Here is a 26,141-nt window from a genome sequence, read left to right as displayed (position 1 = left end):
CAATCAGAAGGCTGAATAGTGGATAATGAGCAGGAAGGAGAAACTAAGACCTTTATATTTTTCTTTTCTTTCTCCTCTCCTCCTCCTCTCCCCTCCCTTCTCCTCTTGCCCTTTTCACTTCCATGAGTGAGCCTGAGAATCAATGTATAAGTAAACTAGGGAGGTTAGAAAAGTTGAATGCAACCAACATGTTTGTCATGCTTTAAAGGAGTTATACAAAAGTTGATCAAATTCCTTTGATTCATTATATGGAATACGTGGTTGGAGCAGGAAAATTGCACATAGAAAATTGTTCCTGACACCAAGATAAGTTTTGTGCCTGGGTTCGCCCCCCCCCCGAGTGTGTGAAGAGTCCCATTTCCTGCCTATATTGACATCTATGATAAGTTTTTCTTAGCTGCCTTATTTTTGTACCAAATTGTAACTGTTTTTATTAATTTTTAATTAATTATTATTTTTTAATTTACTTTATTTGTATGCCGCCCTTTTCCCTGAGAGGGACTCAGGGCGGCTCACAATTCAAGGGAGGGGGAAAAAAACAAACAAAGTTACAAAACATAAAAACCATACACAGCTAAAAAACACAACAATCATACCATTCGAAGTGGGGCTGCAAGTCTTTAGCTTCAGGCCTGTCGGAACAGCCAGGTCTTAAGGGCTTTGCGGAAGGCCTGGAGGGTGGTGAGGGTACGAATCTCCACGGGGAGTTCGTTCCACAGGGTCGGAGTAGCCACAGAGAAGGCCCTCCTCCGGGTAGTCGCCAGTCGACACTGGGCGGCTGATGGAATTCGGAGGAGGCCTAGTCTGTGGGATCTTATTGGTCTAGTGGAGGTAATTGGCAGTAGGCGGTCTCTCAAGTACCCAGATCCAATACCATGAAGGGCTTTGTAGGTGACAACTAGCACCTTGAAGCGAATTTTACATTTGTTAGGCTTCCAGAACCATTTCTGATGGATGGCTATCGAAATTAAATAAATAAACAAGTGTCCTGTATTTAGGCAGGGGTCAGGACTTTTAATTACATTTTTTGGATTGATAACGTGCCCTCATGTCATTGTTGATTCTTGGTGACCAACTGGATAGATTTTTCTCCATGATGTAGTTGCATAGCTTTGAGCTAAATTATACTTAATATTAGAAGAATGGGAAGGAGATACAATAACTGCACTGAATTGTGTAACAATACAGATTACAGGTAGGCCAACTGCCCTGTTTAACAACCTTTTAAAGTTATGGCAGCATTGAGAAAGTAACTGTATAACCAGTTCTCACGAGCATGGCAACACTCCACGGTCACATGATTGTCATTTGAACACTTCTCTACTGGATTCTGACGAGCAGAATCAGTAGAGATGTTGGCAGTAAAATTGCAAGTCACTGCCACGTGATGTCTCACTTAACTGCCCATGACGATTCATTTAATGACTATAGCGAAAGTGATGTCATAAGCCTGTTGCAGTCATGTGATGTTTCACTTAGTAACCACATAACTTAGGGATGGGATTGCTGGCCCCAACTGAGATTGCTAAGCAAAGACTACCTATACTTGTGGTATTTTAAGTCCTCTGGATGAAAAGATTTCTGAAAAGATTGAGTGATAAATGCCCCGACTGTGTTTTTCACAAAAGCTTTTCATGGGTGAGCACAAGTGAGTTAACTAGCTATAGAAAACTTATTTTAAAAAAGGACCACAAAGATTGAAAATTATATATGAACTAGAAAGAAGAAATATGTAGAAGTCATCACAATCATTAAAATAATTGGAGAAGAGAGGGAAACCCTTTTCGTATATATGCACATAAATTATTACTTTATTTGCAGTACATAAAGTAAAGCTTTTCCTCTCTTCTAGTTTGACCAATAGAAGCACTGAGTTGGAATAGCATCTGCCAAGCAAACTCGAGAAATAAGTTAGAAACCTTGAAGTACAGGCTCAACACTATTAAGCCCCATTAATCAGTGATATACTTCACGGAATCAGGTCAATCCAAATATAATTTGGCCTTGCATGATGGGCAAATCTGCATTAAAATATGCAGTGAAGATGTGGTAAGGCAGTTGAATTCGAGTGATGATTCATCAATCTTATGTAGATACATAAGCCCATATTTATATGCTGTTTGAATGATATGAATTACAATTATTTTATTTCAGATGCTGGCTAGAATGAAACAATCCTGGGTATAAAATATGTCTAATTGTAGTTTTCGCTATAGTCAGCACCCAGGCAAGATTTAATTAATCAGTTAACTTACTATTTTTAAGTTGATTTACAATTTCTGATCATATTTTAAAAGATAAAGTAAAAAGCATAATCCTACAATGGCATTATTATTGCTACCATTATTGATTAGTTAAATTGATAATAGAAGTGTTTTCTTTTAATTTACAATTTGAAATCTGTCTGTCTGTTCTTTCATACACATATTAATTCAACTCTCCTTGCAAAATTGTCCAGTGGTTTTTCTATTAGTATTAGTCATAATCCAATAGAGGGATTTATGTATGGATCTGGCATGCATCCTCTTAACTTTCTGTTAACTTTCTGCATATCACAGAAGCTTATTTTTATGAAAACATTGATAAATAATTTTGGAGACATTAGAGCATCAAAGAGATAAACTGGACCATTGAGCCAGAGTTAATTAAACATTTCGTATTATGAAATGCAAATAACCTGATCCTTAACTCAATTTATCTAATTTGAAATACCTTCTGCTGATTTCTATCAGCCCTACTCTGATGATTCTATATTAAGAATCACAGATTAGTGGCATTTTCATTTCCTTATCTCTTCCTGAATTACAAGTGCTTTACAAGATTCATTCCATTTTCATGGTTTTAAAACCAATTACAGTCTGCATCTCGCTGCAAGCAAAATAATATAACGTATTACCAGTAATCCTCGTTCAATGACCATTCCAAGTTGCAGTGGCACTGAACAAGTGCTAGTTACAACAAAACCTTGAAGTTACAGCCGTTGCAATGCACCCTCAGTTATACGATCAAAATTGTAACTTCCCGCATTTATAGCCATAGTGTTTGCTTCAGTTGCCCCTATCTGCCTATCTCATCTGGACATGCAAGGTTGTTAAGTGAGAATTTCCTGTAATTGACTCTGGCATCTCTCATGATGCCATGACAACTAATCCTACACAAATATGTAAGCTCTAATTTATTTATTTTTCCAAACGTGGGGCATACAAGTAGTTGCACAAATACATATTCGTATTGGAATGAAAAATACACTGAGGAGGTGCTTATTGCTTCCTCTTCATCATCGTCATCATCATCTCACCTTCATCACAACAGTAGAGGGAGATACAGAAGTGTTTCTGTTATTTTATCATACTATCCGTTTTCCATGTAAATATTCCGTTGTTAATGTGCACAGGTTTAAAATACTGCAGCACAGTCTATTTAATCTGTCTTCCAAGCCACACCTAAACTTTGAGAAAAAATATATAAGCATACATAGTCATCTTCCCCAAGGCTTGTATCCAGGGTCTATACGTTAATGCCTAAATGAAAACAAAGTTAGCCTCTTTTGGTAGAGTCCCTGTGGTTAGGCCCATGCAAAGTTTGTTAAATGCCCATTTGTCATTGAGGTAAGAAATTATATTCCATAATACATATTTTCAAAGTATATTTCCTTAGCCCTGGAAACATATTTTATCACCTGCCTTTCAGGAAGGTAAATCAAAGAATAATGACTTTCACATTTCCTCTGCTACTATTTGTTTTCCTGTGTGATGCCTGACTAAAATGTTTGCTTAATGTTGTCTGAGGACTTACCTTCCTAAGACAGTCCTTAATTGTGGTTTGTACTCTGTATCTACTTTGTTCCTCTTTTTGAAAATGAGCTGAAGTTTCCCCTATTTAAGGATGGGATGCTCATGCTAATTTAGTGAAAAGAAACAAATGGCTTTTAAAGGATTTATTATGTTGACAGACCTAGTCGTTTTCAAAGTGACCCCCATTTATAACTTACCTACTTTCCAAGGAAAGAAAAGGTGAGTGGGTAAGAATTTAGCAAGTTGCTTTATTGCTCCTAAGAACTCTGATTTCTCCTCAGATGCTCTGGGTGAGACAAGGAAAGCAGTTCTTTTTTCAGTTTGGCTTCCATAATTATGTGTTTTTTTAAACAAAAAACAACTTAAAAGCTGTCGGTTTTATTTCCATCATAAATATTACTCATGAAACCTGAATGCTTTGATAGTGAAACTGCTCATAACTTCCAAAAAACACGAAGCCTAGTTTGGGAGTTTCTTAACATCCTTCCTGAGGTGGTCATTTGTAGGAGAACTCACTTGGAGTGACTCACCCAGTGTACATTAAGAGATGGAAAGGAAAAAGGTGAGAAGGAGATACTGAAAATAAATTGACTTTAAAAGAAAACATACTGCCAAACAAGTTGCAGTAGGTAGGATTAACCTGCCCACATCTAGCAATGAAGCTGTTGATTCGAGAAGAGTAGTATTAAGAGTATTGGACCACTGATGTGTCATCAGATTATTTCTTTGCCACCACAACGATAACATTGTAAAAGTGATCCTTTTGATAGTGTAACACCTCTGTAATCAACAAGTGAAGTCTGAATTAATAGGCTTCTGTTTTCAAAGTTCTGCTCCTGAGCTCCTCCTTAGTAAATCTCTAAGGAATGATAGAATGACTCACCAACAAAATGTTAATCCTGAAAGAAGTATGCATTCATTTATCCTTCCTTTTCTGCATTTTAAAGACCTATTGAATACCTACTTGTTAATAACATCAATGGACTGCCCCATACCTGGGATCAATCACTCCAAGAGTGAGTTATCCTTCTAATGACTACTTCAGGAAGGATGTTAGAATTTATTCACTCAAATTAGCTTTAAGGGTCACCCTACAAGTCAGTGTTAAAGTAGAATAAGCATCTTATCCAGAATGCAGAAACATCAGAATAAGAAATATTTCAATAAAACCCAATTCACCATCATTGCTGTTTTTGCTGTAATAAAAGTAGGTTAAAATGTCGTACTATTTAATAAGAAATTAATGAAAAAGAAAGGAATCCCCATCTTGTCTCAAGTCATCAAGCTACAATAAGGCACTGTGTCTTTGGTAAACAATAAACTCTTAAAAGGCCAAATGACCTGGATGGTACCTTCTGAGATGCTTCTCACAACCCTGTGGACTGAGATATCTTTGTGTGAGGGTTGTTTAGACTGCAGCTCTTCCTCCTCTCTCCCAAAGTCATTCCCACAGACCATTACATAATCTGACCTATCCATTGAGACTGTAGCATTATTACTGCTTTGAAAAAGCTAGCAACCTGGCTGGTGAGATAATCAACAGATATTCATTGTTTCCCATGGCATCTTTTAGAGGTAGAGGTATGGGAAAGCCCTATTTGGGGTGGGGAAAGATTGGCAGAAAGGATTCTAGCCTTCCTACGTACTAGTTTTCTGAATGCAGAAAGCATATACAGTTTCCCCCTCTCTTCAGTGTTATAAAGCATTTCCACATTCAATTTCTTCCAGCTGTAGCTTCAAAGTCAGAGCTGTTTATGTACTACCTTGTACAGACCCAAGGATACCACTCAAGCAACAGCTTGCCACAAGAAAAAGAAAGTTGCCTGGAAAGCAAATAACCCAGTTGGTTCAAATTCAGCCAAACCATACATTGAAAGTATAGTTGTGTCATGAGGTAGTTAGGACCAACTAACTTCTGTTCAAGCAATCTCATGCCATGTTAGCCGAATTATGTAACCTTATTGAAGCTACCTTCTATTCCAGTTCCTAGTGATGTGAGCCCTCACCTCAGTTCCTCATGTTAATTTATCTGAAGCTAATAATGAATGGGATGTGGTGACTCAGTGGCTAAGACACATTGTCGATCAGAAAGATCGGCAGTTTGATGGTTCGAATCCCTAGCACCACATAACAGAGTGAACTCCTGCTACTTGTCCCAGCTTCTGCCAACCTAGCAGTTAAAAAGCATGTAAAATGCAAGTAGAAAAATAGGGACCACCTTTGGTGGGAAGGTAACATCATTCTGTGCATCTTTGTCATTTAGTCATTCTGGCCACATGACCACAGAGACATCTTCAGCCAGTGCTGGCTCTTCAGCTTTGAAATGAAGATGAGTACCGCCCCAGAGAGTCAGGAATGACTAGCACATATGTTTGAGGGGAACCTTTTCACCTGAACATTTGTTAATGGTGCCCAAATGAATCTACCTTCTTCCTGCTTCTAGCTTTTACATCTTTCACCACTTCAAAAGAAGGCAAAAAAGGGTAAGAGAAGGGCATTTTTCCCCCTTTTGCCTTCAGTTTTGAGAAGTCTGCTTTTTTTTTCATTGCTGTATACATAATACTTTCCTCAGGGTAGCCGGGACATTTTTTCTCCTGGGAAACTCAGTTATGTTATGACCATAATTTAATTTGCTTTTATTGAATCCACCACTTTTATCTGTTCTTCCACATCATAACAAGTGGTTTACAATAACTTAACAAAAATCATCTGGACAGAACAATGATACAAAGGCTATTTCCCAAATATATTTTCCCTGTTCATCTGCTTTGGCCTCATGGATCAACCATAGTCTTTCAGAAATTTCTTGTAGAATCCCAGAGTTTTTCAGAACATTTTGATAATTAAGATACAAACTGCAAGTCTCTGAGTTAAATTAGAAAAGAAAGTAGATGCAGCTACCTTCGTAATCCTCTTAGTTAAAAAAGACGCTTAGTTGTATGTAATTATTTTTTTACAGAATTAATACACAAAGTCGTACTCTCAAGTTGTGTGTATACATACATACATGCGTGCGTGCATATACATGCATACAAACTGCAGGTTACTGATTTCTATTCCTGTGGCCTCAAATTGTATCTATGTTACAATCTCTCCTTTATTGTTGGAGTTTTGGCAAACTTGATCCTGAACCTTGATTGTATGGATTATTATCATCTGATTGTTCTATTAATGTTTGGTTTTTAATCATTTATGTCCTTCACATTGTCATGTGATCATATTAAATTTCTAAATAAATAACATACTTAATGTTTTGTCACAGGAGGTTCTAGTTGCTTATTTAACAACTGGTTATGGTTTTTTTTCCTTCATTTACAGTTCTGCCTTCAACATTGTGATGCTTTGTGCGGAGCAAAAGTTAATGTGGAAAGTAGTGTTAAATGTACTTTATTTTTAATTCCCTAATTCAGTTTATATCCATCTTTTTATTAAACTGGTCAAGGCTGTTTCCCTGGGCTTTCCTATATTCCTAAATTAGTTTGGCAACATTTGTTTATTTGTTTTTAGTTAACTCAAGAGGTTTCTAACTTCCAGTGTACATGGCCGCAAGCACATTATGACCATTAGACTTCTAATGCACTTTTTAAAGTGAAATTTATATGCTAACATATATATATATATTTACTCCAAACCATCAACCAGTTGGCATTTGGAGTTTGCAAAAACGTAAGAGCTTCCAGGGATAACTTGCACTCACTGTATCCAAGATAACAGTGGACTGTGCAAGATGGTTCAGATTATAGATTAAACTGATGGATGAATCTTGCTGCAGATGGAATGAGGTTTATATCATTTTCCCAGAGGAAAGGAAATGTTTGCACCAATGTATGCATACAGAAAAATATCTGTTGGCAAACTTTAACTTTTCTTTCATAGGTTGCAATCCTTGAGGAAATGAATTGACATATAATAGACGCTTTGTTTGCCTTATGAACAATAATGTGAGTTGAAGAAAGACAGAAAAACCATTCCATTAATGCATTTGCTTCTAAGCGGGGCTGGGGAACATGTGTCTGCCGTATCTTGTTAAACTACAACTCCCACCAGGATTTCCAATAGCGAGCAATGAAGTGATCTGTAGTTCAGTGACGTCTTAATAGTCAGAGGTTCCATCCCTTATTGTAGAGGCACGTTAAAGAAAGTCAAAAATAAAGCATTTTACTGCTCCTTGATTTTCTCCAAATGTTGCTTGAAATGGGAGGGAGTTCATTACGCAAAGCCCAATGGCACTGAGACTGTTGCAGATTACTACTTCAAAGCACAGTTCGTCTTTTGTTTAGTCCTGTGTCGTTTTGTTTCCTCACCAAAAGACGGATCGGATAACAATGGTTTTGAACTTCAGTGCTGTTATGCACAGGTATTTCTGTCTGGCAATTGGTGGCTGATTGAATCCAATGTCAAATACTTCTAAAGACTGAAAGAAGCGTGATTGATTTTGATCATTAAGCTCTGTGAAGGGGGTACTATTAATTTAGCTGGTGAAAATGTTAAGCACTGGTTGTGACATGTTAGGTTAAAGAGCTACCCGTGATATAAAGCCCTCTTTTCTTTTCTTGGTCCTTGGTTCTGAGTTCCTTCGGGGCTGCACCGTCATAAATAAATCAAGTGTGTTTTGGGCACAGTTAGCAGCCTCTGTTTAGCAAAGGGACATGACTAAAAGGACACCAATGCTTAATCATCCTTGATGGGGAAAAGGAGAAAGGGGAGGGAGGCACCACCTCACCCTCCATACCAAAAAGAGGGGTCATTCATAGGATTATAGAATGCAACTTTCTCTACACCTAAGTGCATTTAGAGCTAACCTAGGAATAAAGTAATACCTTCTGATTTCTAGTCCAGAACAATAACAATCTCCTTTTAAAATTCCAGGGCAAATTGCCTAGCAGTTCGTTGTTCTTTTATGTCCAGTTAATAATATTAAATAACAGTATTGCTGTTACAGAAGACCCTGATCCTCGTAACATTAGTTCAGGTCATTGTGTTTTTCAGACAGCTACAATTGTATGCAAGATTGTTTCAGGACTTTCTCCTGCATTTGGTATGTTTTGTGGTGGGTGTTAGCTGGATCGGATGGAGTTGTTAGTGTTGCTGGCACTGGAGGGATTTTGGTTGTGCCTATAAAGCAGAGTTCTCAACTTTACAGCTTTAAGAGGTGTGGACTTCCAACTCCCAGAATTCCCCAGCTGACTACACAACTTAAAGTTGCCAAGATTGGGAAGCACTGCTCTAAATGAAAGATTTGTGTTCTAAGTTGCTTCGAATTCTTTTGTGAAACAGTACAGGCTATAACTTTCAGGCTGTGCAGCTTTCAGAATGAACTAGTATGCTTTATTACACTAAGGAAATAGTCTTAAAACTGTGGGACTTTTGCCTTTATTCTCTAGGGTCCTTTGTTTTATGTACAGTTTTTAGATTTTAATTATTCAAAGCTTCCTTTGCTGTGATTTTAATATTGTCCACAATTATGGGTTTTATACTGTGCTTTGTAGTTTGAAGAGAATGTTTTATTTTGTATTGTTAGCTACATACCATAAGCTGGATTTATTGATAGAAAGCAGGTTACAAATGTGATCTATACATAATTAGAATGGAAGAACTGTTCCATTGATGAAGGACTATGTTGATGGCATAACATAATCACGATGGAGGCCTGATTCCTTTGGTAGAAAGTTTGAGGGCTAGAAATTTACCATTAACATTAGACCCCTGGATCCAAAGCTTCTTTGCATTTCTACCAACCTTCCTTTGGAACAAACTCCTGGGGTAGAATAAAAGAAGTATACTGCAGAAAATCATCAACTTTGCCCTCTGAAGTTTTTGAATTCTCACAGTTCCTTCACAGTTCTGGGAAGGATCGGTAACTCTAGGCAATTGTGTCTCACTCCTGAATATTCATGATCACTATATACATATGTACTAATCCCATACAAATTTAGAGCCATTGGAATCTAATCTGTGTGAGCCAAATGATAGGGATAAATAGGATAGAATAGAATAACAGAGTTGGAAGGGACCTTGGAGGTTTTCTAGTCCAACCCACTGCTCAGGCAGGAAACGCTATACCATTTCAGAAAAATAGTTGTCCAATTTCTTCTTAAACACCTCCAGTGCTGGATCACCCACAACTTCTGAAGGCAAGTTGTTCCACTTATTAATTGTTCTAACTGTGATCCACAACTTCTGAAGGCAAGTTGTTCCACTTATTAATTGTTCTAACTGTCAGGAAATTTCTCCTTAGTTCTAGGTTGCTTCTCTCCTTGATTAGTTTCCACCCATTGCTTCTTGTCCAACCCTCAGGTGCTTTGGAGAATAGCTTGGATCATTCCAAATACTTGGTTGTATAGTGAATTGTCAAACAATTTGGCTTTAAACCCTGAATCTAGAATTTTAAAATGAGCTGATATCAAGTCAGATGGAAAGTTACCAAGTATTTTGACATCCAACTCTGCCCTCTCTTCTACCTCAATATCATTTGCTTCCACTTCCTTAAACTGCTACAGGAATTTGCCCCATTTAATATTTGAGGTCACTGGTAAGGAGCAGTCTAATTGTTATTTCCTTTTTCTCTGCCTCTGGAGAGAAATCCATGGCTCTGCTTTACGATCTTCCACTCATTATTTCTTTCAAGCAAAAGGCTACTCAGGGGAAGCATTCATTAGAAGTCTTCTATGCAAATTCATATATTTTTGTGTAATTAACTCTTTTTCATAAATGTTTTAATTAAGAATTACATGTCTATTTATCAAAATAGTTCATTTTTTAATTTAAAAAGACAACATTAAATGTTTTTTAAAAATTTAAATGTTTTAAAGAAAACTTAGGAGTAAAATTCAAACTAGTCGGTCTAATCATTGGGTCCTTTCATGTCTCATACTTTCTGTTTATAGTTTTAAATGGTAATTTTATTGTACTGTGTTCTTATTTTGTTTACCATTCAAAGTTCCTTCTGATAGATGGGTGGCTATATAAATTGAATGATAGATAGATAGATGGATGGACGGCAATAGCACTTAGATTTATATACCGCTTCACAGTGCTTTTACAGCCCTCTCTAAGCAATTTGCAGAATGAGCATATTGCCCCCAACAATCTGGGTCCTCATTTTACTGATCTTGGAAGGCTGAGTGAACCTTGAGCTGGTGAGAATCGAACTCCTGGCAGTCAGCAGAATTAGCCTACAATACTGCATTCTAATGACTGCACCACGATAGATGATTGATTGATTGATTGATTGATTGATAGATAGATAGATAGATAGATAGATAGATAGATAGATGATAGATAGATAGATAGATAGATAGATAGATAGATAGATAGATAGATAGATAGATAACAAGCAATGGATTGACTACAAACTGGGAGACATTTTTGAAAACATGGAGATAATCCCTAAAACTGTCAAAATTTGAAAAATGTAGCTTTCTGTATAAGTCTGTTTTCTGATGTGTGTGCGTATGTTTCTTATTTCTGCAGCAAACATCATGTACCTGGCAAGCCAAGAAATGAGAAGTGTTCTAGAGCGAGACAATTCTACAATAAAGCAGCATTTAAATAAGGTAGACTTTTATTCTTTACACTTATCATTGGATACTAGGACTGTTCAACACTTCAAATTCCACTCCCAAATGGTGTGTGTGTGTGTGTGTGTGTGGTTGCAAATGTAGCATCTACTTGCCAGTTTTTAACCATCCATATCTTTTCCTGGGATTATGTGATGGCTGCAGAGAACAACTTAGTCATAGTGTAAAAGATACAGTATCTTTAAAAGAGTTGCAAGAGTTTTCTGAATTATTTCCAGCCTTCTTGTTTATCTGTTTTCAAATCCACTCCATTTCACTCAGCTCTAATTCCAGGTTTCAATAATTTAATAATTATTTGCAAGATTCTGTGTACCTCATCTCATCTTGTAATAGTTTAAGGTGCACTATTACAATAATATTTTAGAAAAAAATTAACAAAATATGCTGATTCAATAGCATCAAAAGAGAGAAATTAGATATTAAGATATTATGTTATTAATTTAACTATTTTATTTATTTTTAAAAATGTATCATTTGTATACCACTTATTAATTTTAAAAAGCCTGGGTTCTGTACAGTCAAAAATATACAGGTGAAACTCGAAAATCACAGCTTGAACTATCTTGCTTTGCATGTAATGAGTCTATCTCATATATTAGTTTCACTTTTTAAGTTGCATTACTGGAATAAATGAATTTTTGCACAATATTCTAATTTTTTGAGTTTCACCTGTAATATAAAACATAAATCATATACCTGAAACAATCAAAATAGTTTAAGAGTCATCAAGTCAAAACAAACAAGAAAGGACATTCTGTATTTTATTTGAAGGCATGTCTTCTCTGGATGAATCCTCCTCTGAAGGTGAATTTGCACTTCTGGCCATGCCATGTGTATTCTCTGAACCAAAGACCAGGGCAAGAGAGTGACTCTCAAATTAGAATCTCATAAGATAGCAGATGTTTTATTGTAGACATCTGATAAACAATGATGTCATGTGCCAGGGTGGATGTCATTCGTGTCATAATGCAATTGATGCCAATTATGTAATTCACACTATTTATGTGAAGGCCCTATGGCACATATCATGTCATAGCAACTTCAACCAAATGTCCTCCCCTAAATTGGCAGAAAAGACCAGATTCTAGGGAATAGAGGAGATTGATAATTCAAACTCAGGAATTCAGATGTGACTAATGAATTGGTCTAATTGTCAATGAAGCTTCCTCAGTTGTAGAGTTTGACTTACTCCTTTTGAATAGCCTAATGGCTAATAATGGGAGCCTGGATGGAGTTTTATGAGTTCTAGCTTTACAAGCTTTTAGTTTGTAATAGGCAAGGCTGGAAATAATGTTACTATACCTTGTTTTTGACTTATTTGATTCATTCAACCTCTGACATTTGACCTCCACCCTGACCTTGGTTCTTGTTTTTTGGATAATAGACTCTGTTTGATGCCTCAACTTTATTTGACCTCTTTGTATGGACCCTAGTATGGCATCCGACTCTGTTTTTCTGCTGCCTGTGAATTATTGGACTCTGCAGTCCTGGAGTTTGTTTGTTTACTCCATGGCTAGCCCATAAGTATCAGCTGGTATACTATATTATCCACTAATAATATAATTAAGCTGGAGAAGGATGATCCGGCTTCCTCTAGAAGGCTTCATTCATTCAAGTTGTAATTATATCATATGTATTTATTCAATTTGTATTTATACCAAACTTCCTTCCAAGTATCAGCAAGAGATAAACTTTAATGGATATTAACAGGGAGCAAAGATTTTGGACTACTTCAGTCCCTGTTCCTACTCTCTCAAAAAATTGAGCGTTGGTATTACTTTTCCAGGAATTGTAAAGGCAAGAGAAGTGTCCATACAGCAGAAAGAAATGACTTCTGACATATATGTGGCTAAATACAACTTCCTGTAGTCTCAGCCAATATGGCCAATGGTAGGAAGTGCTGGTCATTCTTATTCAAGAACTTGTGTATGGCTACATACTCTCCATCCATCATGTTGAGAAAGATTTGTAAAGTCATGAAGCATCAGAGTGTGTACAGCATGACTGCTATTTTGAGACAACCCGGGAACAAAATACAGTACACAGAGGTTTTGTCTTTCAAATAGTGGTTTATATACAGGACTTACATATACATACATGCACATGTCAGGCACATACTAGGCAATCAATCAATCTTGAACTCTACACGGAGAACTACAATGGAGATAGATACACGAGGAGAGAGAGACACGCATATATATATATATATATATATATATATATATATATATATATATATATATATATACACACACACACACACATACACATACACACACATATGTGTGTGTGTGTGTGTTGCATTTGTGCTGATAAATAAATAAATAAATAAAGGGAGACTGATAAATAAATAAAAGGAGACTAGTATAGATCTATTTCAAGCTATTTAGCTCTCATCAGCTAGCCATACCCTTACTGGGAATCGAACCTGGGCTGTATTACATATCAGGCAGTTATGTTAGCCACTAAGCCACAGGATCTCTTCCTTTATCAGCTAGGCCAGGGAAATAGGTATGTATTGTGTCACAACCCCTGGTATGCCCAAATGTGGGAGGAAGCATACTGCTTCCTTTCTCTGTGTATCGGCTCGTCACAAGAGACCATCACGACAGAAAGCCATTATATATATATATTGGATCTAGAAGCTGTAAAACAAGTTGGAGGGAGATGGATGGACAGACAGACATGATAGATAGGTGTGTATGTGTCTGTGTGCGTGTAAAAGGAACCCTGTAGTAAGTTGATAATGTTCTGGAGACTTTTTTGCATTGCAGTTTTCAGTTCCTTATCTTCCATGAGTGAATCAAAAAGAAGGGAGGCCAGCTTAAGAACTGCTTTCTTTCATTCTGACCACAATGATGCTCAAATGTTCTCCTAAATCATAAATATTGCAGCCCCAATTTGTGAATTCCATCACTTCTTCTCTACCCCCACCTAGGCCAGGAGAGCAAGAACCAATGGCCTTTTTCCTTCTGTGGGCATGTTTTCTGAGGATTGGAAGAAGGAAGACAACAGTTCTTCTAGTCCCTTGGGCTAGAAGGGAAAGCAAGGCAGAATTCTTGTTAGTTTCACAATTGCTTTTTTTTTAACAAATGTCACATGAGTGACAAATTTGGTGTAATGCTGGATTTCCATCTCAGGTACAAATACAAACATCTCATGGAACATTGGCATTTATATAATTGACTATTTAGTGTCTATGCCACCTTTCTGTGTAAAATCACAAAATGATGCTCAGCACCTGAAAACCTTTGTTTACTCAGTTTATTGCAGCCTGACTCTAAAAATAATATAATGGAAACAAGAAATGACATTATCAATTGGAACAAAAGAAAAAAGAATAAGCTGGTAACCTCAGCAGACTCCCGTATGTCCCACCAACCCAGAAAATGGGGCACCACCTATCCTAAGGCCCAAGGTCTAGGAGAACAACCCTTGTCGTCCTTCAGGCTGGGAGCCACACAGATCTCAGGGACCCTCATTCTTGATGGCAGCCGCTGCAACAGAGAAGGTGCATTTCCTACATACTGATAAATGACATTATTTAATCCAAAGAACGCAGAGCATCCCAACCCTATCAGCTCAAATTGGCCAGCCATAGGCAGCCCTATGCTATGCTGTTGACCCCTGAACTGAGCTACATGAATGAATGGCTTGACTCAGTGTGATATAACTTCCTGTGTTCCTATAATAAGCAGCCAATGAAAGAAAAGAGGTGAGGCCATCTGCAAGTGCCAAAGTCTTGCATGTGCAAGCAACTAACCGTGTGGGAGGAAATTCATTGGGCCTTGGTCCAAGGTCATTCATAAAGATGAAGCGTTTTGCTACACAACATTTTAAGTCAAAATACTTTTGGAAGAAACCCATCCTCCTCTTCCTCTTCCTTCTCCAGCTCCTCCTCCCTCTAACTTAACCTTGTTTATTTTTTTCCCAGTCACAGGCTTATTTCATTATATGAGCATAAAGAAAAATTGCCCAGTGAAGCAGCCAAAACCAATTTTGAGTTGCTTTTATTGAAACAGCTTGTCTACTATTGCCCAGGTTTCTTTTAAAAAAAAATCCAATGTCCAAAGCTGTCCATAGCAGTCTAATAGTTATTGCCCTTGAAAGATTCATAATCTGGGAAGCGGCAGTATGGAAGACACTACAAGAGCAGACTTTCTTCCCCCAGCCAGAGTAAATTATTTCCCTCCAGTTTGGAAAATCCTTCAAATACGCTGCATGAATAAGTCTAAAACATCTTCTGCAGCCAGGAACACCTTTCAGTTGGACAGGTTTCAGATGTTTTTTGGACAGTGTTTTGCTGAGGTCCAAAGTAAGAAAATCAGCCTGGGAGGATTTTGCTACATGTAGTACTTAACCATACTTTAGCCCACATAGCAGTGCCAATTTAATCCTTTTGTGACCAAACCTCAATAATAGAATTGAAAAGGAGGGAGCTACTGAGCTCCCGAAGAGCAGAAAGTAAAACAGAATTATAATAAGTGTGGTTTCTTGGGCTAAATTTGACCACTTAGACTTTTTTAAATAGCTTACTTCCGCAGGTCTCACAAGAAGGTTCACATTCATATTCCAAATTTGCAAAGTCTTGTAGATCAGCCTTCCCTAAGCCGGTGGCCTCCAGAACTGTTCTGTTTCCGTAATTCATAGCAATTTGGCCATAGTGTCTGGAAAGTTGAGGATACTTGTAGGCCACCAGGTTAGGTAAGGCTTCTGTATCAACTTGCACTCAATGAAATGTGCATACTGTACAGTACTGTTAAATAATGAATATTCTAGTCAAGTTGCAGCATATATTATTAAGCGCAAAGTAAAATAGATTCAGCTCATAATAGAGCATTAATGAACAAAGAAGGGTTTCTTTTAAAGGAAGGTTCCTTATTAAATCACTATTCGAGACATTTCAGCATTTGAGGCCAAGGTATGAAATTTGTAATAGTAAACTCTACTACACTTTAGTTGTACTCTACATCTGCTGTGTAGAAAGATGGCCTTACCGTACATCTCTCCATTTGGTGGTGGTGAAGGGCAGTGATCAATGAAGACTCTTTTTTTCCTATCATTCTATCTGTCCCTTCGTCTGCCACTGCATTGCAATCCCACATAGGATTTTTTTTACAGCAATATCTTTAAAATACCCATGATCGATATAAAACTATAGTAGAAGCTCTGAAAGATATGAAGACCAAGCCAAGTAGTAAAAATAAGCAGAAGTTACATGGACGTTTTTACATTAGCCTCTGCCATCCTGATGTAGCACAAAATACATTGGACTGCAAATCCTATCATTCCTTCATTAATAGTAATAGGGCACTTGAGTGTGAAGCATTTGGAGATTATTAGCAACACTGCATCCACTGATAATGCATTAAATCCAAAACACAAAATAAGAGCATTAGATTTCTTTATAACCATTACTTTGGGGGGGAGGGGTGTCAAAAAGTGAGGGGGGGGAACCCACAAGGAAATGAAAGAAAAGTAATTTATATGTTAATGACTCAAAAATTAGATTATTTTTGGGTTAATGATGAAGATACAGAACAAGATGAGAGAAAGAGAGTTTGTGAGAAACTGAATGAGAAGAGATAGCAAATAAACATATTCCCCGACCGCGAACATCACTACCAATGTCCCAAAGGTACTTTTTCAAGAGGCAACTAACATAGGAGAACAAACGCATTGGGATAAGATTCAGTAGTCCATCTGCATTTAAAAGACAAAGTCCACTCTTTTGAAGACAGCAAAGTCCACATTTTGGACAAAGAGGACCAGCTGGTTTGAAAGAGGAGTCAAAGAGGCCATCTATGTCAAAATTGAACAGTCTTCTCTCAACAGAGGAGGAAAGATAAGATATCATCTATCTCCAATCCGCAACACGGTCCTTTCAGTACTTCCAAGAAAGCTCCACCCCCATTTGCACTACTCAGCTAACCCTGAGGGTCCAGATAAACCTCCAAGTGGCCCCAACAACTCTTTAAAAGAATGCAAATGACCAGCTAAATCCTTCCATTCCCCAACATCCAGTCAGAGCTGAAGAAGCTTCTTGGATGAAACGTCTTCAAAGAAAAACCAGAAAGTCCAGTTGCCTCTTGAAAAAGCACCTTTCTAACAACTGTGACATGGATGACTGAGCATCTCCATAGATATCACTGCCAATCTTTGAGTTAATAAATAAGCCTAAGGATGAAAAACCTGGACAGGTACATTTTTTTTAATTGAATGAGAAGGCAATAAGGCCATGTTTGGCTCTCCCAGACTTTTTTAATGGCAAATGTTGCGATAGGCAGAACCTTCCTTTTGTCTGAAATTATGTCTGGATTATAAATAGGCTTATTTGAGCATTTGACTGTTTTGGAAATATATTTGGTCACAAAGTCTGATGCATTTAGCCTGATTCTACTGCTATGAGTTTTTACACCAGAGCTGAAGGCACTGAAAACTCTATGCCCCTCAGACATTTAGAGGCTTTTATTCCGTATTGGACTGTTGGCAACCACACAACAGGCAGAAATATTTTTTAGGGATATTTTTAACACATTTTTGTTAGGACTGGCACTTTCTTGAAGAGGCCATATTTTTAATGGCATAGAATCAGTATAGGAAATAGCTGCTTTCTTAGAAATGCTGAAACATCCTGTTGATAACAATCTCAGCTAACTGCTATCATATTGGGCATATTTGTGAAAAATTAAATACTCACAAAAGTTTGTGAGAGAATATTTTGAAGAGTTTTATGTTTCATTTTTAAAACAATAATGATAACAATATCAAAAAAGTATCAAAAAAGTTTACTAAGCTTAAATCTGGATAGTACTGATGCTGGTGATAATGCTAATTAATATACGTAGTAGAGTGTTGGACTGTGCTTTATTCTTATGGAAACAGTGTATATTAGAGAGGTGTTTCTGACAGGGTTTTCGACAGATGTATGTGTAAAATTCACACTTTAATCAGACTCCAGTCCTAATTATTTTGCGCTTTTAGGAACAAAGATATGGAATCTAGGCCCCTTCAAAACGATGCTAGATTTGAACTACTATCAGCTGCAGCCATGACAGATAGTCCTCAATTTATGACCAAAATGTATGTTGCTAAGCGAGACACTTGTTATGTGAATCACTGCAGTTGTTAAGTTAGTAACATGGTTGTTAAGTGAATCTGGTTTCCCCATTGACTTTGCTTGTCAGAAGGTCATAAGAGGTGATCACATGAGCCGGGATACTGCCATCATCATAAATACATGCCAGTTGCCAAGCATCAAAATTTTGATCACCTGTGCACGGGGATGCTGCAACAGTTGTAAAATAATTAGGTCATTTTTTTCCCCAGTGTCATTGTAAGTCAACGACTACCTGTATCTCTCTAATCCAGGGGTAGTCAACCTTTTTATACCTACTGCCCACTTTTGCATCTCTGTTAGTAGTAAAATTTTCTAACCGCCCACTGGTTCCACAATAATGGTGATTTATAAAGTAGGGAAGTAACTTTACTTTATAAAATTTATAAAGCAGAGTTACAGCAAACCCCTCCCGCCCACCATGAAAGCTGGAACGCCCACTAGTATGCGGTAGGGACCAGGTTGACTACCACTGCTCTAATCAGTGCCCAAACAAGGAGGAGGCGGAAGCAGAAGTGTGGAAAGAATAGGGTGTTTCATTGATGATTGGAGAAAATGAACATTAATTAAAGCTGTTTTAATTGTGTTGGAAATCATTTTGGTCCAAATTTGAGCCAGATAGCCAGTGTGGCATGGTGATCAAGGTAGTAAACTAGAACCTTAATTCTAATATATTTTTCACCTTTGAAGGTTGAGTAAATGACTCTGGCCCAGTCCTTCTCAGCCGCTCACCTCCTCACAGGTGCATTATGGGGAAGAATCAGGGGTGAAATCCAGCAGGTTCCGACAGGTTCTGGAGAACCGGTAGTGGAAATTTTGAGTAGTTCGGAGAACCGGCAAATGTCACCTCTGGCTGGCCGCAGAGTGGGGTGGGAATGGAGATTTTGTAGTATCCTTCCCCTGCCACGCCCACCAAGCCACACTCACAGAACCGGTAGTAAAAAAAAAAAAAAAATTCACCACTGGGAAGAATTAAGAGGATGGATTCATTGTATGCTACCTTGAGCTCCTCAACATTGGACAGGCTATAAATCAATTAAAAGGCAGCTTTATTAGAACTATGGTGGTGGAGGAAAGAGGTCAGCAGGGCAAAAGGAAGCACTCACCTGAATATAAAGTATGAATTTGATATCTCAGCCCAGGAAAGCCAACCAACAACATGAAGTAGAAACTGATCATTTCAAAGAATTGTCCCAGAAGTTTATAACAATATCTTATGGGCTAGTGTTATGATGGGTTGGGAAGAACTGAAGCACAAGCAAGGGGAAATGCAGATATTGTGTTCGTGCTGTATCACTGCAACCCAGAAAGTAGAAGAAACTTGCCTTTTTCCGCGATATATAGAATGGCTCCTGTTGATGATGAAATGTTTTCAAGGTCATGAAATCCACAAGTTTTTAATTACACAGACAGAGATAACTGCAAGCAAAGCACAAGATGTCAGGATGTTTTCCTTGGGCAGTCTGGATCTACCCTTATTTTCTTTGTTCACTTTTCTTCTGGGCTGTGACACCCAGTTCATGTTTTGGAGGAAAGGGTTCACCTTCCTTCCCTGCGTGCCGAGATCCCAGTGAAAAATCCTTCCCTATCTGCAGCTGCTATTTATTTAAAAGTTTTTTTAAAAAAAAATTTTTTTAAAAACCTTATCAAAATGACGCATTTATTATAACGTCTGATTTGACCCTAAAAGTAAAAACAAAAGCAACTGGAAAGTGCAATGGCCCATACTAAGTTTGTTTGTTTTGACGATTGTTTGCCACCCAGAGTTAATGGTTTGAGATAGATGGCTATACAAATGGAATAAGTAAATAAATAAACAGCCCATACTAAGTTGCTTGCTTAGAATCAAATCCCATTGATCCTCAGGTTCCAATTTTTATATCTAAGGCTTTTTGTTTTGCATCCAACTTGAAGAAGCAGGAGGACTAAAATCCCTGGATTTTCCTGGGAGAAGAAACATTTCTGCCTGTAGATTGGTTAGATAAGCAGATGTAAAAAAAAATCCACTCCATTCTCCACCTGTTATGTTGGCTGTGGACAAATATCCTCCCAATCAAGGGCTATTATCCTTAGTATCACATTGGGTTACTAGGCAATGTAATAATTCTTAATATGTTAAGAATTAAATGTTAAATGTTGATTGGTTGAAAAGTGTCTTACAACTTCAGTAATCTCCATTGAAGAAATTCTGACCATTGACATTTATTACCTAGGTATTACTTATATGTACGTACATACATACATACATACATACGTAGGTACGTACATTCTCTCTCACTCACTCACTCACTCACTCACTCACTCTCTCTGATTCAGCTCTGGTCTCTTTCTTTTCCCACTGCCATCTTTAATTTAAGACAGTTCTGTATTTCTATTTTAGCTGATTTTTTACTATGGAGCCACTGATAGATGGTGTCCTCTGCAGTACTACGAAGAGATGAAGATGGAGTTTCCAGACGGAAATATTCGAATGTGTGAGAAAGGAATCTGCCATTCTTTTGTATTGGATTCCAGCAAAGAAATGGCTGAAATGATAACAGGCTGGATACAGGATGATCTCGCCAAGCTATGATGAAGACAGAGTGGATAGCAGGAGAAATTAGCTGTATTGTAATCTTCCTTGATAGATTATGCCTTGATATGTCTGTGCATTATGGTTTGCTTTTTTCTGGAAGCTTTGGTGTTACCCTGATGACTCAAATTACATTCCCGTTGACAGGTTTCTAACAAATACCCAAGGTAAGGTTGTAAACACATGGGGATGACGGCATCAAACCAGAGCCCTGGATTCCTTTAGGCCAGTGTCAGCCTCCCTCTACAAACAGTGACTACTTGTTCAGGTAACTCAGTATTGTTGTAACAAAAAAAAGAAAGAGAGAAAGAGAGAGATCCCCTGCCCTCCATGTGCCATCTTGATTGTCCAAATTTATGAATTAATGGCCCATTAATTGTGTGTCTAGCTAGAACAGTGCCTCTAGCAGGATTGTATGAATTATTACATTAAGTCAGGGGTCGGCAACCTTAAACACTCAAAGAGCGATTTGGACCTCTTTTCCCCAGAAAAGAAAGCACCAGGAGCCACAAAACCCTTCCCGTGCCTGACTATTTCATGAGTGGGCAGAAAACTAGTCTATGTAGTTGAATTAAATGTTCTGTTTTCTTCTAAAATTTTTCTTTTCTTGGATTTATCCATGGTTGCGCTACCGGGGATCAAAAAGCTCAATTAATCGCGTGCCAGCGGGTATCGCACATTGGCAGTTGTGATGCATATTTTGAGCAACAGGGGGCCGCAGCAGAGGGATGAAAGAGCCACATGTGGCTCCAGAGCCATAGGTTGCTGACCCCTGAATTAAATGTTTAGATCTTCTGACGTATCGTCTGTGCATCAACACTATTCATTCTGCCACAATATTGTAGTAGTATTGCACCCATAATTGTGTCCCATATTGTTGTTGAAGTGGTTAGGGTTAGAATTGACTGTCACTCATCTTTGGGGGAAAATAGCATCTAAATTACGGTGATGATAGTAGAATAGCAAATCACTACAAAATTGCTGTTGTTAGATTAATTTCAACATCCATTGTGACAGAATATTTGGTGTGCAGAAAAAGAAATGTTGCTCACAAGCAGAACCAACAATGAGTTAGTAAGATATAGTACTTCTTACAAGTAATCCTCGACCTATGACCACAATTGAGACCCAAATTTCACTCGCTAAGCAGAGTGGTTGTTATGCAAATCATCACATGATTTTGTGACCAGTTTTACCAGTTGTTAAGCAATTTCAGGCGCTTGCAACATGGCCACTTAACATGATTGTTAAGTGAATCACATACAAGCAAATTCTGCTTCTCCAACGGAAGTTGCTTTTCGGAAAACTGCTGGGAAGATCACAAATTGGGATCATATTGACCGGCGGATACTGCGCCAGTAGTAAACATGAGACAGTTGCCAACTTCCCAAATTGCAATCACGTGATATGGAAGTGGTATGATGGTTGTATGAGGACAGGTCATAAATCACTTCTTCCACAGCTGTCATAACTTTCAGCTATTGTTAAATGAAAGGTTGGTATCTGTATAATTCTATCTGTATTGAGAAAGATCTAAGTACATTGGTTAGAGGTATGCAAATATTAAAACTGGAGTCACATTTTGTCTACTCCACTTCATTAGAGGACTTTCATTACTCAATACCCAGCCTGTGGAATTGTCTTTTTTCTATGTGATCAACCTTTTGCCTCAGATAGTGGGAATAATTGCTGCGTTACAGGTAGTCCTTGACTTACGACCAGTTGCTTAGTGCTTATCTATGATTCAAAATTATGACTTACCTGAAAACACGGAGTTACAACCTACTTCAGTGGTTCCAACGTTCGCCCCTCTTGTGGTCATGTGGCCGCACTTCAAGCTCTTGAAGCATGACCATATTTACTGTATTTTTCGGAGTATAAGATGCACCTTTTTCCCTCAAAAAAGAGGCTGGAAATCTGGGTGTGTCTTATACACTGAATACAGCATTTTTTGCCACCTGACGCCCCGCCCCATTCACCAAAATGGCTGTGCATAGCCTTATGGAGGCTTTCAGAGAGCTCCTGGGCGCTGGGGAGGGCAGAAAAGAGCAATAAATGGGCCGTTTTTTTGCTCAATTTTGCCCCCTCAGCCCTCAGGAACACTCTACAAGCCTCCATAAGGCTATGCATGCAATTGTTTTTGACAAAACGGACCCGTTTTAGCAAAAAATGGGCCATTTTTTGCTCATTTTTGCCCCACCCATCCCCAGGAGCACTCTATAAGCCTCCTAAAGGCTATTCATGCCTTTGGGGCGGGGGGGGGGCATTTTTGGGAGGTTTGCAGAGTGCAAAAACCTTTTTTTTAATTTGCCTCTTCAAAACCTTGATGCGTCTTATACTCCGAAAAATACAGTATGTCATGTGAACACATTTTATGATTGTTCTGCCAAAATCTGGGTGTTACAGAAATCTGTGTTCTCCGCCATAGATAACAACGGGTTTGATTAACAATCACCGTATTTACTTAGGAATTACCATATTTGATTAACAACTGCCATTAAAAAGGCCACAAAATAGTGTTGGGCAGTTTCCATTATGGTCATATGTCAAGGACTGCTGTACATGTTATTTTAGAACAATTTTTAGAACAGACAGAACTTGAATGACATGCTCCTTTTATTACTTTTTTTCTCTCCAAAAATAGTCACTACTCGGTATGGAGTAATTCCCTCCCTATCTCTTTTTTCCCCATTTTTTTGTGATTTTTGACAAATTACAAAAACAAAAAGCAAGTATATTAATGCTCGTACTTTGGGAATTTGGGAGAAAAAGAAACCTGGGATTATCTGTGCACCATAAGCTGATACCAAACCACCCTTCTTCTTCTCTACCCAATTGTTTAATGCAGCATCCTGTGTCAAATGCCATGTTCTATGCTTCTCATTGTCTCCCTAGCCTTCACCACTACCTAAGCTAGGGTAGCCCTGTGATTATGAGGGGAGAGAGCCTAATGGAAAATTGTGCACATAGACATGCTGTGCATCTCTTTTTGCTGGAAAAAAAAGCCCAGGGCACAACTGGACTTCGTTCTTGGAAGAAGCTCCATTTCCAACAGCACCACTATCTGCTGCTGGCCAAGATGGGAAAAGAAAGAAGAAGAAGAAAAGAAGATGTTTGTCACTTGGTTCACATTTTTGCAAACTTAGGAGTTGTGTTTGGATGATCGGCTTGGCTGGTTCTGTGCTATGCGATCCCTCCTCCCCACTCCCAGGAAAACTCCGAGCTGGTAGCAGACAACAAAGAGAGTGGCCATCTTGGCAGGAAGCCCAGGCATTGCTAAGGTACCTGGAAGGCTGTCCCCATCAGCTGTGTGATAGTGGTGGGCTGGAGGGGGGGGGGGGTGTTTTAATCATAGGAGAAAGGATTCACCTGTTGATTGAAGCCATTGCAGGCAGGATGGGCCCAAGGTTTAACTAGCTTCACCCCCTTCTCATCTGGCTTCATCCCCACCCCTGTTGCTGCAGGGAGTAAAAAGAAAAAGGATTACTGGGAGGACCGGCCTATCTAAAACTTTAATCTTAATTTAGCCTGAGGGCCAGCAACAGAAAGAAATGGAAAGTCCCACATTTATTCCTTGCAGGTTTTTCTAAGGGTGGAAGTTAGTTTAATCCAAACCAACCCTGAGGATCTCCCATAGGACAACTAACCTTATCTAGCCCCATTATTGCCTGGGGTTAGCATATCAATATATCGTCCCCCACCTACCCCTCCAGTAGGTATATATAAACAGAGCTACAAGGAATTTGCCCCAGAGCTTCCACAGGATATCATGTTGAACTGTTATAAAACTTCAATAGGTGTATTAAATGTTCTGACCTACATGCATATATATATATTGCTTGGGCATATATTAATATTACTGGAAATCCAAGTGGCATAAGCATGTCTAGCATTGTTTCTAACATTTAAGAAAGGGTTTTTTATTTTTTAAGAGAGAATTTACTTTACCCCTCTGTATTGGCCACTTAAAGCACCATCAGCCTTAAGAGGGCAAAAGCAAAAGGGGGATTAAGGAAGGTTTTTGAAGTGTAAAAAACTATTCTGTATGGGTGTTATATTTACATAAACTGTAAATATTATTGTTTGTATACTGTTTTATTTGGTGGTCTCATTAAATCCTGGTGTTTTGTGGATCTTAAAAAAAACATATCCCTACAATATTTTTGTGTGTAAGATGTGGTCACTCAGAGGAACATTTATAACCTGGTAGTAACAAATGTTGCCCGCCAAAAGGAAAACCAAGTTTTTTAAACGTTCAATATTTAATCAAAAACACCCAGCTATGACCATAGGACACATTCATGCAGTGAAGTATGATCCATTTGTCCAGTGACAGCCTATTTTCAGAATATGATACTTATTAATTTTGCTACTCTTTTCATTCTATGTTCAACTCAATAATCCTATCTTGGAACTATTGCAGGATTTCTCAACGCAATTTTAATCATAGGGATTCATTGCCTGCTTTTACTTGAAACTTCTTCTTGCTTTCTGTGTTTGAATGATTCATTTGATCTTTGTTTCAGAATGCTGTTATCCCAGAAAACTGAAATTGATAAGTGATGAATAAACATTTTTTCTCAGTTTTAATTTTGGATTAAATGGAATAAATGAAACTGAGCCAGAGCAAGTACTAGGGGTGCAATTTTACAGTCAGTTTCTACCTTTGTTTGTTCAGAAGTAACACAACACTATTCATTGCTATTCATTGCTTTGTAAGTTTCAAAATATGTTTGTATGGAAGAAAGGATTTGATTTGCAGAAAATAAAAAAGATTTGCATTAGGAATACCCAGCAAAAAAAAAAGGTTGTATTCCACCTTTATTATTTTAATAATTCAAGGTTGTGAACATATCCAACATACTTCCCTCCTCCTATTTTCCCTACAAAAACAATCCTGCAAGGTGGGTTGGGCTGAGAGCGAAGGACTAATGTCCAAGATCACCCAGCTGTCTTTCATGGCAAAAGTCATGAAAATGGTAAGAGAGGGGGGGGAAATCATCTTTAACACATATTCTGTTTCCCCTAGATAGCTTCCCTTGTGTTTCATTTGCACATTTCTAGTTCTGAAAGAATTG

At 38.1% G+C, this 26,141-nt stretch overlaps 1 protein-coding gene across 6 annotated transcripts in view; it reads left to right on the top strand.

Moving 5' to 3' along the window:
• The window catches only part of LDAH (lipid droplet associated hydrolase), a 99,155-nt gene extending 73,304 nt beyond the window's left edge, over positions 1–25,851 (top strand). For 4 of the 6 annotated variants that reach the window (XM_032214252.1, XM_032214254.1, XM_032214253.1 and 1 more), the window contains 2 exons: positions 11,268–11,350; positions 20,872–22,230. In XM_032214252.1, coding sequence (XP_032070143.1) covers positions 11,268–11,350; positions 20,872–21,063 — 275 coding nt within the window. In that variant the 3' untranslated portion in view covers positions 21,064–22,230. Of the gene's footprint in view, positions 1–11,267; positions 11,351–20,871; positions 22,231–23,958 lie in introns of those variants that run through there. The other 2 variants (XR_004255032.1, XM_032214256.1) reach the window with 2 other exon arrangements.
• The last annotated feature ends 290 nt before the right edge of the window (positions 25,852–26,141 follow it).

Source organism: Thamnophis elegans, chromosome 3 (genome assembly GCF_009769535.1).
Source record: "Thamnophis elegans isolate rThaEle1 chromosome 3, rThaEle1.pri, whole genome shotgun sequence".
Taxonomy (NCBI): domain Eukaryota; kingdom Metazoa; phylum Chordata; class Lepidosauria; order Squamata; family Colubridae; genus Thamnophis; species Thamnophis elegans.
The sequence above is the reverse complement of the archived record's forward strand: the minus strand, read 5'-3'. Positions and strand labels throughout refer to the sequence as shown.